General features: G+C 40.2%; 2 protein-coding genes across 3 annotated transcripts in view; both read right to left on the bottom strand.

Moving 5' to 3' along the window:
- mtnr1al (melatonin receptor type 1A like) overlaps window positions 1-2,062 on the bottom strand; it is a 12,359-nt gene extending 10,297 nt beyond the window's left edge. The window contains exon 1 of the mRNA XM_008327191.2: window positions 1,634-2,062. Within this exon, the coding sequence (XP_008325413.1) occupies window positions 1,634-1,955 (322 nt within the window). The 5' untranslated portion in view covers window positions 1,956-2,062. The remainder of the gene's footprint in view (window positions 1-1,633) is intronic.
- A 7,931-nt stretch (window positions 2,063-9,993) lies between these two features.
- fat2 (FAT atypical cadherin 2) overlaps window positions 9,994-13,234 on the bottom strand; it is a 66,505-nt gene continuing 63,264 nt past the window's right edge. The window contains exon 29 of one of the 2 annotated variants that reach the window (XM_008327192.3): window positions 9,994-12,706. In XM_008327192.3, coding sequence (XP_008325414.2) covers window positions 12,213-12,706 — 494 coding nt within the window. In that variant the 3' untranslated portion in view covers window positions 9,994-12,212. The remainder of the gene's footprint in view (window positions 12,707-13,234) is intronic. The other variant, XM_008327193.3, reaches the window with a different exon arrangement.

Raw genomic sequence — 13,234 nt, forward strand, 5'->3', positions numbered from 1 at the left:
CTTTCAACAGCGTCTCTCTTCTTCTGTGCTGATCCATTCCCTCCTTCTCAACTCTGACATGCAGTTATATGGGTTTACTGGAGAAATATGTTGATGTGACTGTAATAAAAGGCTGGAAGAAAATAATAATAATGAATAATCTTTAAATGTTTATAAATAAAAAACATATTCCACGTGATTTAACCTAACCTGATAACAGTTTTAACTTATCTGATCTTTAACATAACCTGTCAGAGACTCCAATTCCAGCTGTATTGACATAATCAATACAGTATATGTGCGGACTGCTCACACCATCAAATTATCCTCATATTATGGTTAAAGAATGTTGGCATTGTATGGTTCTGTCTGCATGGGTTTGACTGTCCAAACAGTTTGGCCTGTCTCAGAAAATAAAAGCTTTGACATTAACAGTGTTTGTGGTAAAGCTGGTGATGGTGAATGGTGATTCTTCAAATCTTATTAATATTGAAATTTCCTGGGAAGTTGAAGCACCATTGCTTCATACATACAACAAAAACAGTTGATCATTACACCTATTATCCTGAGAGTGAAAAGAGGGAACTTTGCTAAGTGCTTTTATTGCCATCTTTTCTGTGAGAGATGCTTCAGTGGGGACATGTATCAGAGCCAGAGGTAACAATTAGAATTAGTTAGATTGTTTTTTTTTCTGTACGTTTGAGGGCTCCTGAGTGCTGCTGTTACTTATGCACAGGCACTGCACAGCAGTCCAAGTCACATAACAGTCCTTCATCGAGATTCATGGGAGAAGAATATACAGGGACAGGGATAAAACTGTCTGGTCCTTGACTGCAGTCAAACAGTTACAACAGTGACGCACATTGTCTGCTGTATTTTTTTATGGGCAGTGTATCAACAACAGTGTCCTTCAATGTTCTATAGTGCAAAATAAAGCAGTGGAATCACTTCAATCTGACAAATAAATATGAACAGGAACTACAGGAGCTGTTTGAAAAAAGAGATATTCACAAGCTACATTCAGGACAGGTTCGTCGTCTTCATCTGTACTTTTACATTTTAGGTGGACATTGTGTCCCTACCTACCATGAGTCTACAAAACAGGGCTTTGTTTAGTCAGGGGACAGCCTTGTCCATAAAAAACAGTTTACAAATCCAATCCTTTTGGCACGGAATCCCCTGTTTTTCTCCCCTCTTTGACTGAACATAAACATGTTGTCTTGCTTTTTCAGACTGGTGGTAATGTACCTCTGTACGTCAACCTTTTGAACATTTCAACCTAAACGGCATATCTTACAATAAAAAGTTTTGAGGATTATAAAAACAAACAAACAAAGCAATCATTTCCTTAGAATTCACAGTTTAAAGTATGTATTCTAACAGAGCTGATCTGCAACCAAAATTAGTGCAGTGTGTGACCTGCAGGAGTTATGGTTGGAATTGATTTTTTTACACGTGAAGCTTATGGTTATTAAACCAAAAATCACTAGTGTGGTGCCCTTTCCTTAAGAAAACTCCTGCCGGTTTAAGCTCACTTTTATATTGTTAATAAATGTATCATTATTATTATTATTATTATAACAGCAGGAAACTGAGGAACTGGGAGTGACATTTGACATTTGATCAACTCACTCCTAAAGTCAAAGTGACATACCTGCTTTCCTGAGCTTCTTGTTCCTAAACACGGACACGATGACCAGCAGGTTCCCGATAACATCCACCACGATGGTCGTGATCAGGACACTGGCCAGAAGAGTCACCACCCAAGGGAAGGATTGGTGCTCCTCACCCGGGGGTCCTTCCTGCTCCGTCCCCACTGCCGCTGCAGATGCCGGCGTGGCGTTGCGCGGGCCAATGATCCCACCCACCATGGCGATGGTGGGCTCCTGGTCCTCCAGGGACATCAGTTGTGCCAAGTGCCGCGGGTCGACGAGTCGCATCGGGTGTTGGACGCGGATTGTCGCTCCATGTATCATTACGCACAGGCACGGACGCTCAGGACAGAGCGCACAGAGGAGTTACTGTGCGCATCGCTGCGCGCCATGGCACCATAACGGATCCTTCATTCGCTGGAGGTTTAAAACCGGACATTTCTTCTTTTTATTTCTGTACAGTCTTGTTTTTCTCCTTTTATTCCTACTAAACGAAACGATTGGCGGCACTCTGTTTTTGGATCATCTTCAAGAGACCGTGGTTAGAGACTGAAAACGCATCGTGTCCCGGTCCTGATCTGTTTCCGTTCACTGTAGGAAGATTTGAGCGTCTGGAATTGATTCTGTGAATTGCATCCGAGGTTTCATTCACAAAATCCGCCTCGCGATTCATGTGGTTCTCGCCTCATTCAGTTTGAGCTGCGGCCGGTTTCATTTACGCGCCTTATATCAACCCACACTGGTTCCTCCTCCTCCTCTCCTTCTCTCGCATCCTCCTCTTTGCATCTTTGCCTTCCTAGAACTTCCCCTCCCTCCTTTCTCGTTCTAAGGACTTTTTTATTTCCATAGTAGGACACTTATCTGGCCAGAGGTCGAGGTAATATTTGCACTTCTCTCTCTTCTCTCTGTCTCTCTATCTATCTATCTCTCCTCCTTATCAGGTCTTTCACTGGAGAGTACTGAATTTTCCCAGCGTGGGATTATAGTCTTATTTTAACAAGTCAAAAAATGTTAATTTGCCCCTAAAATCTGACACACAAAAAAAAAAAAAAAAAAAAAAAAAAACTCATTGTCAGTCAGTCAATCACATTTAATGGGTCACTAAAGTGGTCTGTCACTACATAGATATGTCACTACATGATGTGGTTATTTTTTGAGGCTCTGGCAAAAGAAAATAACATTTAGATATTTAGACATTTAGTTGGTGTTTGAATGAAATGGTTAAACCTGTGGTAGGGATAAAGTTCTGATCAGGTAGAGTGTCCAACTATAAACATCTGGATCTACATTAGCAGCATGGGTCTGGAACATGAAGAGAGAGAGAGAGAGAGAGAGAGAGAGAGAGTAGAGGATGAGGGAAGCGTGGAGTAAAAACACAAGATGGTACCCTGAGAATTTAAATAATTTATTTCCACATCAAACAAGACGTTCACCAAGTCTTTGGATTATTATCCAAATGCAGCAAATGTTCACCCCACCCCCTGTTCATCTCACATGCACTTTGTTGGTGTTTGAACCTCACATACACACACACCGAATATAATGTCACCCAGTGGACATGCAGGCATCCATGTCGGCATGGATACTGCAAACTAATCTCAATAATGTGTCATGAACACATTATAGACTAAATTCCATTTAGACATTCCAATTAAAGTGTTATTCTTTACCACAGTGTTTAGACAAGCACCGATTTTAATGAAAAATAAAAAATAAAATTCTCACATACCGCTGCTTATACAGTTACAAAGAGAAGCCTTTTGTTCAAGAAGGGCCATAGAGACACACAGACATTTGTTAGTTTTTTTTTTAATCAATATCACATCTCTCTGCATCTCGTGCGTCACCTATAACTATGTCTATTTTCAGGTCACGTTCAGACTTGTGCACATCGTAAGAACTTTATAAGTCAGACCACCATCTCACATAAAAAGTTGAAGAGTAGTAAAATCGAATCCAAGCCCCACAGCTCAAGAGAGTATTCAGAGAAAGCTTTCAGGTCTGTAAACTATATTAAAAAACCCATCAACATCCATGAAGGCAGTTGAATCAAAGCTCATGTACTCTTAAGTTCTCTACTGCTCCACATTTGTTGGACTGCAGGCTTGAAAACAAGTGCCAGTTTTGACAAGAAACATTAAAAATCTGGAAAATACATTCAAGTCCATTTTTATATGTGCAGCCCAAATTCACGTGAGATTTGCCAAGATTGACTTTTCCCAATGAACACTGGGGTGTGTTAGGTATACACAACTAATAACTAGTTATACTGTGTTTATCTGAATGAAAACAAAAATAAAGCAAAACATTTTGAAATCACATATGCTCCCTTTTAACAAAAATAAATCTCAGTATTGATTTCATTGCACAGGTGCCTAAGACCCAGTCATTAACCCTTTAGTGATATAGAGATAACATGAGGCATGGAACATTTATAAGAAATGGATGAAGCTGTACATGGACGTAAGTAAATTGGTGAGGGACATATCTGCTGGTCTTAGCAATGATTTTATGATAAGAAGTGTTTTGTGCTCTTGCATTACTAATTAAAAATATGTGAGATTGCATGTTCTTTCTGGAGCACATTCTTCTGCAGCACTTTATTTCAGCAGTTCATCAACATTAACTAGAGCATACCAACTAAACAAAGGCATTAGTGCGAGTGTAAATGGTTGTTTGACTTTATGTTGTACTTAAAACGACATACAACAGGGGACTGAGACATAATTAATCCCACTTGTGACGAACTCCGCCAGCTAATCAGCGTCATCATCACCTGCTTCCACCAGCTGCCGCTGATTACCTGCTCACTATATAGGTCTCACTCACACCACACGCAGTGTCAGATCGTCTTGTCTGTTGTCCGTGCATGATGTTGCTCTCATGAATTGTATTTGCTTTTGAATTGTTATATGTCTGTGGTTGTTTTGGTTTGTTCCCAAGTCCATATCTCGCCCAGTGATCATTTTAACGCTGCGCTTCGGCGGACACGTTGCCCTCCGTGGGCTGGTGGTTAGCTGGCAAAGCTGTATATACTTCCCTAACGCTCCTACCAACCGTCTAGCCCCTAAGACCTTTTTATAAAGCGGCGGAACTCAGACGCTGGCTAAAAGGAATCCCTGTCACACTGACGCATCTGCGCCGCCCATAGGAGATCCGCGTCAGTTTAGGGACCGTCTAACAGTTACTTTAGCACCGATTAGTTTTTCCCTGTTCTGAATTAAGTCATTTTGTCTTGAGACAACAAGACTGGGGGTCACAGAGCGTTACATAGGTGACCCTGACTGCCGCAGTTCCCTTCTACCACTTACATGATATTATTTTTGTCCTTCAACCCAACACCTTTTCAAATGAGACAGCCATAACCACCTCACTAGAGTGATATTGCAAAATGCCAGTCTGTCTCTGCATTCAGGGGATCTCCCAGGTACTCTAAAACATCTTGTTAACCCCACCATTTGAACAAACGTCTCAGGCGGTCTATTAAAGGTCCCGGACTTTTTGTGACTATGACATTGATTTTAGAATCCTGCTAATAAGGTAGAATACATTAAATCAGTAAGACCAGTAAGACGTATTGCCTTCCTGTGCGGTTTACACCCATACTAAAGGAGGACCATGACCATTGATCTTACTCCTAAGAAGGGAAATTTGAACTTTCTTTAGCTCTTATTAACCTAACCAGTCAGATAGGCAGGCATAATTAAACAAGCACACACTATTTAGGATCAGACAGAGTCCTTCCAGTCTTGCCTCTCTGCCCTCAACTGTTCTCTGCATGGCTGCCGCACTGCAGGAACAAAGAAATGCTGGTCCATCAGCTGTTGTGTGCCAGGGCCCAATCAGTGCCTTTGTATCGGTGTTCAGTCTGCTCTGCTTCCACCCTTGCTTCTTCATAGGACCCATTTTTGAAACAAGATTGGGGGTACCACAGTACCTTTTCCAGTGAGGTAGCCAAAGTGCAACAACAACCTCACTAGAGTGGGACTGCTAAACCCCAGCCTGTCTCACCTTTTAGGGGATCTCCCAGGTACTCCGAAATATCTTTTGTTAGCCCCACATTTTGATTCGACTTTGTAAGGGATCTGTTAGAGGTTAGCAAGGTTTAGACCCCTTGTTAAGTAGGAGTTGGGAGTTGTCTTCCATGACCGATGATCTTTCAACTTAGAAAGGTAATTTTGAAGTACTTTAGGTCTTATTTACCTAACCAGTCAGATGGACGGGCGTATCCAAACAACACTAATTAGGATCAGACAGAGTCCTTCCAGTCTTGCCTAGATCTTCTCTACATGGCTATCGTGTTGCAGAAACAAATAAATGCTGGTCCATCAATTGTTGTTAGCCTGATCCCAGTCAGTTCCCTTCCCTGTGTGCTCTGTCTATTTATTTTTTTTTAGCTCTACCTCTGCCCACTCCACTTTTCCAAGGACTCATTTTCCCAAGGGGTGGGGGTACTGAAATGTTCTGTAGGTAACCCTGACTGCCATGCTTTTTTTTGTTTTTGCCAGTTACACAAATCGTTTTGCACTCCAACCCAACACCTTTTCCAGTGAGGCAGCCAAGTGGTATAACCACCTCATTGGAGTGGGACTGCCTCCACCCTTAGGGGTTCTCCCAGGTACAGGAAAAATCTTCTGTTAACCCTACCTTTTGATGAGACTTCGCAAGTGTATTAGAGGTTAGCCAGAGGCCCAGAACTTTTCCTGGCTATGACATCGAGTTTAGAATCCTACCCAGGCCCACAACTTGAATCAGGAAGTGTGATGCCTTCCTGTGTGGTTTAGACCCCTGCAAAAGGAGGAGTTGGTTTCCCATGACCATTGACCAATGACCTTAGAATACCTAACTGCAAACAAGATAAAGACAGTGGTGCAGGGAATCATCCACAGTCCCTTAATTCCCAGAATTCCAACATGTTCTGGTGTCAGCGCCTCTGGCTTCAGGAGAATCCTGTGAACCCATCAAGGTAGATCGCATGTCTCTGAGCCACAAGGACCGGCAGAGCAGCTTAATGGACAATCTCTGTATGCACTGTGGCCAATTGGTACCCTTTGTGAGCAAGTGTCCAACAAAGTGGCCTGGTGCACCAGTAGGGAGAAGTCTTTTGATTTTCTTCAGGACCAATGGTGAGCATGCCTGACATGTCCAAATGATGCTCCAGCTCCCCCCTCAGCACTCCCTGTTTTGTCTGAATTCCACTGACAAAACCCTGACCAACCTTCTTGTTCCAAATGGCCATATAACCACAGCTGGCAGTTTCTCCATCTACCTTCTGACAGCCTTCATATAAGTTACCACAATGCCAACAGGGACACCTCGGATGAATACTTACTTTCCTGTTTTCCTGTTAATCTAGCACTGAGTAGTTTGTCCCCTGTCTGTCCCCTTTCGGTTCTCACTTAAGGGGCTCAAATGAGAACCGTCTGTGAATGAGGAATTCCTTCAATACAGTATATTGATGTGGGTCCTTGTTTCATCCTTATCAACTCTTTTCTGGTCCTTTTCAAGTTTTCACCATGCAAACATTATCAGGACTAAAAATCTTCATTAGTTTCTAATATAAGATCTGTTATTCACTCACCATTCAACTAAATAAGTTTGTGTACTGTCACAGACACACTTTTTTTGGGGGGGGGGGGTTTTGTCGTTGTTTTTTTTTTTTAAGGGGCGTACTTTTTGTGGCTTTAATGTTCTTTTTTCAAAGGGGAAAAATAGGCTGCCCTTTCATTATCTTCTTATTGATTCCTCCTGTTATTCAGGTCCATAATGCTGCAGTAAATCAACTGTTATTTTCACCTGCACGTGCTCAACAAAGAGGCATGTGGGTTTTATTTTTTTTTTTACTATTTTTCCAAGGATCTCTTTTAGCTTGGTGTGAGCACTGCAGAGATGGGAAATGGTTTACTATTGACCTTTCCACCTCCTTGTCCTCTCAGCCTTGTGCTGCCGACAGTCAAAACATATAAGTGGAAATTGCTGTTGTGATGAACGGACACGTGGACACATGAAATTCCAGAGGGTCCATCATCTAATACCTATACATCATCATATAAGTACCTCTGCAGAGCCATATGGACTACATTAGTGCTTTTCTGGGGGGCATAGAGGTTTTTTTCAGGTGTGAACTGAAAAGTGTACATTTGAAAGTAGTCCATGACACACGAGACAATGAACAGAAGAGAAGAAACACTGCATAATGCAACTGTGGTTTAGAAAATATTTACTTTTTTATTCTGGTAGAATTAAGCAGTTGATTTGACATCAGGGAAAATCCAATGTTTCCATCCTGACAAAAAAGCAGTTTAAGCCACTAACAGTATAATATCTTTGGTGACAGTTTTTAATTTTATTATGCAGAAACTGATACTTTGTATTTCCTGCTTATGTTGCTGAAAGTGTTTAGAAATGTGGCATAGTTGTTAATGTCTCAACAGTAGGTGCGTGTCGCAGTAACTCTATCAAATCTAGCTAGAAAATGAGCTAGTGCCAAGGTTTTAAATCAAACAATTGTCTATTATTTTTGTTTTTCTGTCCAACCAATTTTTTGTTTTCTTTTTCACCTCTCCCTAACACAAACACACACACACACATCAGAATATATAGCAAATATTTTGACCTGTTAACCTTTTATAATGTAAAAATTGAATAAACTGTGGGTTGCATGCTAACTATCGCATGCATTTTACATGCAGGCACATGCATAAACATATCAGTGGCAAATTAAAGCAAAAAAATTGAATAAATCAGTGGAGGTCACTTTGTGTTTCAGAGCTGTTTAATTAGCGACGATAATGATGTGAGACAGCACATCATTAAGACAAAATAAACTAATAATGAAAAAATGGAACATAATTCCAAATTGCACCAAAAGGTATTTTTTATACCTGTGACTTTTTTCTAAAAAACTAAACTCATTATTTATTGGAAACAATTCATTTGTAATCTTTAATTCAAACCCTAAAGCTTTACATATGCTTTACCTATTCTGCTGCTAATCAGGTGATAATGCGTCTGTCCTGAAATGAAGAAATCTGGAAAAGAAACTTTGAAAATGCAATGGGTTTGAAAAACTTGCCTTTATTGGTCTTGAAGACAAAACAGTTTACAGACTGCTGTTTAATGTAGGAATGTCGGATATTAACATTTTGTCCAAACAAATCCGATATCAACTGATACCGATGTAGGCCTGGTAATATTTATGTATTTTGCAAACCACTGCATGAGTTGCTGACACCAGCATTCTGCATACACTGATTTTTAAAATAGATCAGTTCATTGAGCCACTGTGCTGCCATCTAGTGACTTTTACTATAATACACAGCCGTTTATCTCCAAAACTATTTTCAGGCCACACATCATTTGGTGAAACCCAGGCATTGCGTTATCAGATTTTCATTAATGGAGGAAAAACCGATATTCTTACAGGTATTACATAATTATGCTTATATCGAGCCAATAATATCGGTCGGCCAATGTTATCGGACATCCCTTGTATAAATGTAATGTATACAGTGTGGACAGAACCTCCATGCCCCCTTTTTCCTTGATTGACGATTTGTCTTTGTCTTGTTTGATGGAAAGTTGCAGGGAAAGGATGTACGTGTGTGTATACACTGTATGGAGTACAATATGTGTGTGTGAACAGAGAACTCTGTGTGCATATCTTAACATACCAAGTGCTTCAATAATTACAGACATGATTCATTTCCTTTGCATTAGTATGCTGGAACTGTACAGGGGAGAACTGCAGGGATGAAAAATTAAGAAATGAAGTTCCCACTGTCTTTACATTATAGCCTGTTAAATTCACATTCTCATCAAACAGCATGAAAGCAGCAGACAATATGTGGCAGCTTTAATTTATTTTCCGTTTAGCATATGTTAACAAAAACTAAACACGCATGAAAATGCACAGAAAGTGTCTCCATAATTCTTTCATAATCATAACCATAATTAGAAATTCCCACAGTAGTTTGAGACTCCTGATTTAAGGATTGTTGTAGTTACATTAATGTTTTACTTTGGCTGGATAAACAGTTGTTTACTGACTGTTGATAAATAAATTAAAAGAAAATAAAAATGGATTTTAAAACTTCGTTCAGCCAATAAATTATGAGCCGTTTGTTCACACTTGCCCATATGCCAGCTTTTGATCAAGCCAGAGTTAAAACCATTGTCGGATCATCAAACGCTGACTGATCTGACTGTCTGGTGTGTTGCATTCAAATCCCAATCATTTCATTTAGATAACTCTAATCCATGTCGGAAGCTGCGCTAACGTTTTTTTCTCTCTCAAGACACAGTCACTGTAGACTATTTTCATCACATCTTATTTCAACAAAGCTCCACAAAGTCTTGTTTGTTGCCGTTGATAGAAGATAATATCTTTATTCATATTCTCTCTTTACATTATTCAAAACAAACAGCAGAACAATGGCATCTAAATAAAATCTCTGACAGAGGAAAAAACAGAGGCGAAACTCGGGCGACGACGGCTGAAGGAAGGGCGATTTATACAAAAATAAAACTTTATAAAAGAACGACGGATGACAGACATTAAAGTAAAGTCATTCTCTGCACAACAACAACACACCCGACTGTACACAGTCACAGTTCATAAGAATATCTGCAAAATAAAAATACAAACACGGACCCATTCTACATCTACACAATAGCAACATCGTCAACAAGGATAATGTTTAATTAAAATGAGAATTTAATAATGAGTTTAAATGCATATTTTCTTCAGTTGGAGGAAAAATATAATTGATCACACATGGAACATGTTTTGATTGATGCTGGGTTTACTTCTTCAATTCTAAAATTTTCAGAATAAAGAAAACCAATGGATGGCTTTTAGTGAAGTCTGATGAAATTCTGAATACATTTTTCGAATCATAATCCTGGCTACGTACTCTTGACCTCTGCTAACAGTGGTATGATATGTAAAAATATTACATTAACAATTTCATCTTTTGTTTAAAAAGTAATAACCACACATATAGTGGTTTTTGTAGTCTTAAATGTAGTGTTACATTTACTCAGCCACAATTTATTTTTTTCACCCTCGGACAGTGAAACTGCTGTTTAAGCAAAAATCTTGTTCAGGAAACACATTCACTTTATATATATTTATACATACAAACATTCAGCACAAGCAGTTTCAGACCAAAGGAAACCCATTAGTGCGAAGTGCTCACATTAAAAATTGGCTGCATTAACATTTCTGTACTTCTGTGAAAAACTCCACGTTGTGTTCATTTGATCCACACTTATGTACAAACAGGTTCTCACACGAACAAACAAGTTCAACACATTGTCTACATAAACAAGCCACAAGGTGAAGCTGTAAAAAGAATATACAGAATTTACAAATACACACACGTCAACTTCACAATGAACACCACGGTCAATAATCATCGTACCAATCGCTTTGTTTTAGTTCTGAGGATCCAGCCCCCTCCATTGTAACAGACAGTAACAACAAACCAGCAGTAAACCAGCCAGTAAACTGACACATGAGTTCAATTCGGGAGGAATGTACTGATATGACAGTTTTAATCGAATGAAGCTCTACTTTACAGTGACATCACTAACTTGTAATTTTGCATTGTAACAATTTTATGCAGGGTCATACAGCTCATTTATTTAGTGTATTAAACCTGCCTGCCACCAGGAGGCTGCAGGCTTCATACCACCTAGTCCCAATACCCCAGGTTGATTTGGGTCAAGAAAGGCATCACGTAAAAAATAAAAATGAAGAGAAACAATTTGGAAGTGTTTCTCCTCTTTTCTAATTAAGTTAAAAAATAATCTGTTCTATGTCTAAAATCAGAACTGAATGAGAGGACAATGAAATTAGTACCAATGGAGATAGTTATGGTGTCATTTTCTGTTAACCAACACTTCTTTTTATACACAATTAATGAGAAACAGACTCATCAACATTTTCTCACATGTCACTGGGAACAAGCCTTACTGTGGTTCTACAGCAGGGGGACGTGCACAGCATGATCACCCCTCAGACTAAAGGCTTGTTAGTAAAGTATCTTGGACTTCCCTCTTGGTTTAACTTACCCAGGCATCTTTCGTACCAGCAGTGAGGATTAAATGTCAGACTGTACTAAAAACATTGTATTTCTCACGATTTACGTTCACTCACATCATACAGTGCATACAATTGTACAGGCGGAGCAGTGCATAAAATATGATTTGAAATGTAGCAGTTCTAGTGACTGTGAAGCTCTGACTTAAAAAAGCTCTTGAAATAAAAAAATGGTTTGTCCACTTTTTTTGACAGTCAACACATGGTCAAGTATTTAACACTGTTCACGATTCACATATCTAACAATAAGTGGTTTCAGCTGAGACACACAAGATACTATTCCTCTCGGTGTCTCCAGCTAAGGTGTCAAACGAGTCTTTAAATACTCTGGTCCCGTCCAGTGTAACAAAAGTGCACACTGAAACGCAAACCTTTTTGCATATTTGTTGTTGTTTTTTTTCCAAAGTCCATCAGAGACTCGATCACAAAGCTGCCAGAGATTGGTAGAAACGTGGACAGTTTATTTTGTACCACCCTCAAAACATCACCTCTTCACAGCTTCCATAATCACTTCCCACCATGCTTGACCCGTCGTAGTTACGAGGGTTGGATCCAACCGGTCTGGTCTGTGGCTGGGCGGGGTTTGTTGCCGGAGGTGTACTGGGATGCTCGGCGTAAGATGGCATGGCGACGCTCAGACGCATACTAAGTCTCTTGTAACCCTGGACGCTGTCAAGGCTGCGGGTTTTCTGGGTAGGGTAGTAGCTGATGGCCGTGTATTCGTTAGGGCACTGGGAGCTGGGGAGTGGCTGACCATCAGGACCCAGGAACTCGTCCAGATTCTGATTGCTGTAGCACGGTGGGAGAGGTGCACGGCGGTCACAGCGTTCCAGTGGGAATGGGAAGCCGCCGAATCGAGAGTTCCTCCGTGAGTCCATGGTGGAGTTGGAGTACGTGTCCTCCACAATGTCAAACTGAGGGAACTCCTGGACTGATGGACGGCCGTAGTAGTCAGGGTCGGCAGGATAGACTGAGAAGAAAGGGGAAAAGGGAAGGTAAATATATTGGATCGATTTGAATAAACCTGATACAATATGTACTACTGTATCTGTAACCCAGATGTACAGTTACCTTAGGAGGTCTTGGTCTTGGAGACCTTTGACCTTGAAGTAAACTTACTGACTGACATACCGTACTGAAATAAAGCAACAGGTGCTTGAGGCCTAATCCCCTAAATTTGAATGACGCCTCACAGGGATTCACGATTACCAGAAAACTGAGAGGTGATCTACAAAAATATATATCAACAGTTGTTCCTGCTTGTTTTCAGAGAAAGGCAGTTGCTGCTACCTAAGCAGCAGAGAATACTAAACAGACTCCCAACTGCTCACACCATGATTTAGAGAAAATGAGACACATGACGGCATGAAGACAAAAACAAAATGAAGGGATTAGCGACAAGTGATGTTAGAGAGGTAGATGGCATTTAAATAACAAGAATAGAAGGAAGGGAAGAGGATACGGAGGAGATAGGAGAGAAGATATATGATTTGATTCG

This window comes from Cynoglossus semilaevis, chromosome 15, assembly GCF_000523025.1.
Source record: "Cynoglossus semilaevis isolate Cse_v1.0 chromosome 15, Cse_v1.0, whole genome shotgun sequence".
In the NCBI taxonomy this organism is placed as follows: Eukaryota; Metazoa; Chordata; class Actinopteri; order Pleuronectiformes; family Cynoglossidae; genus Cynoglossus; species Cynoglossus semilaevis.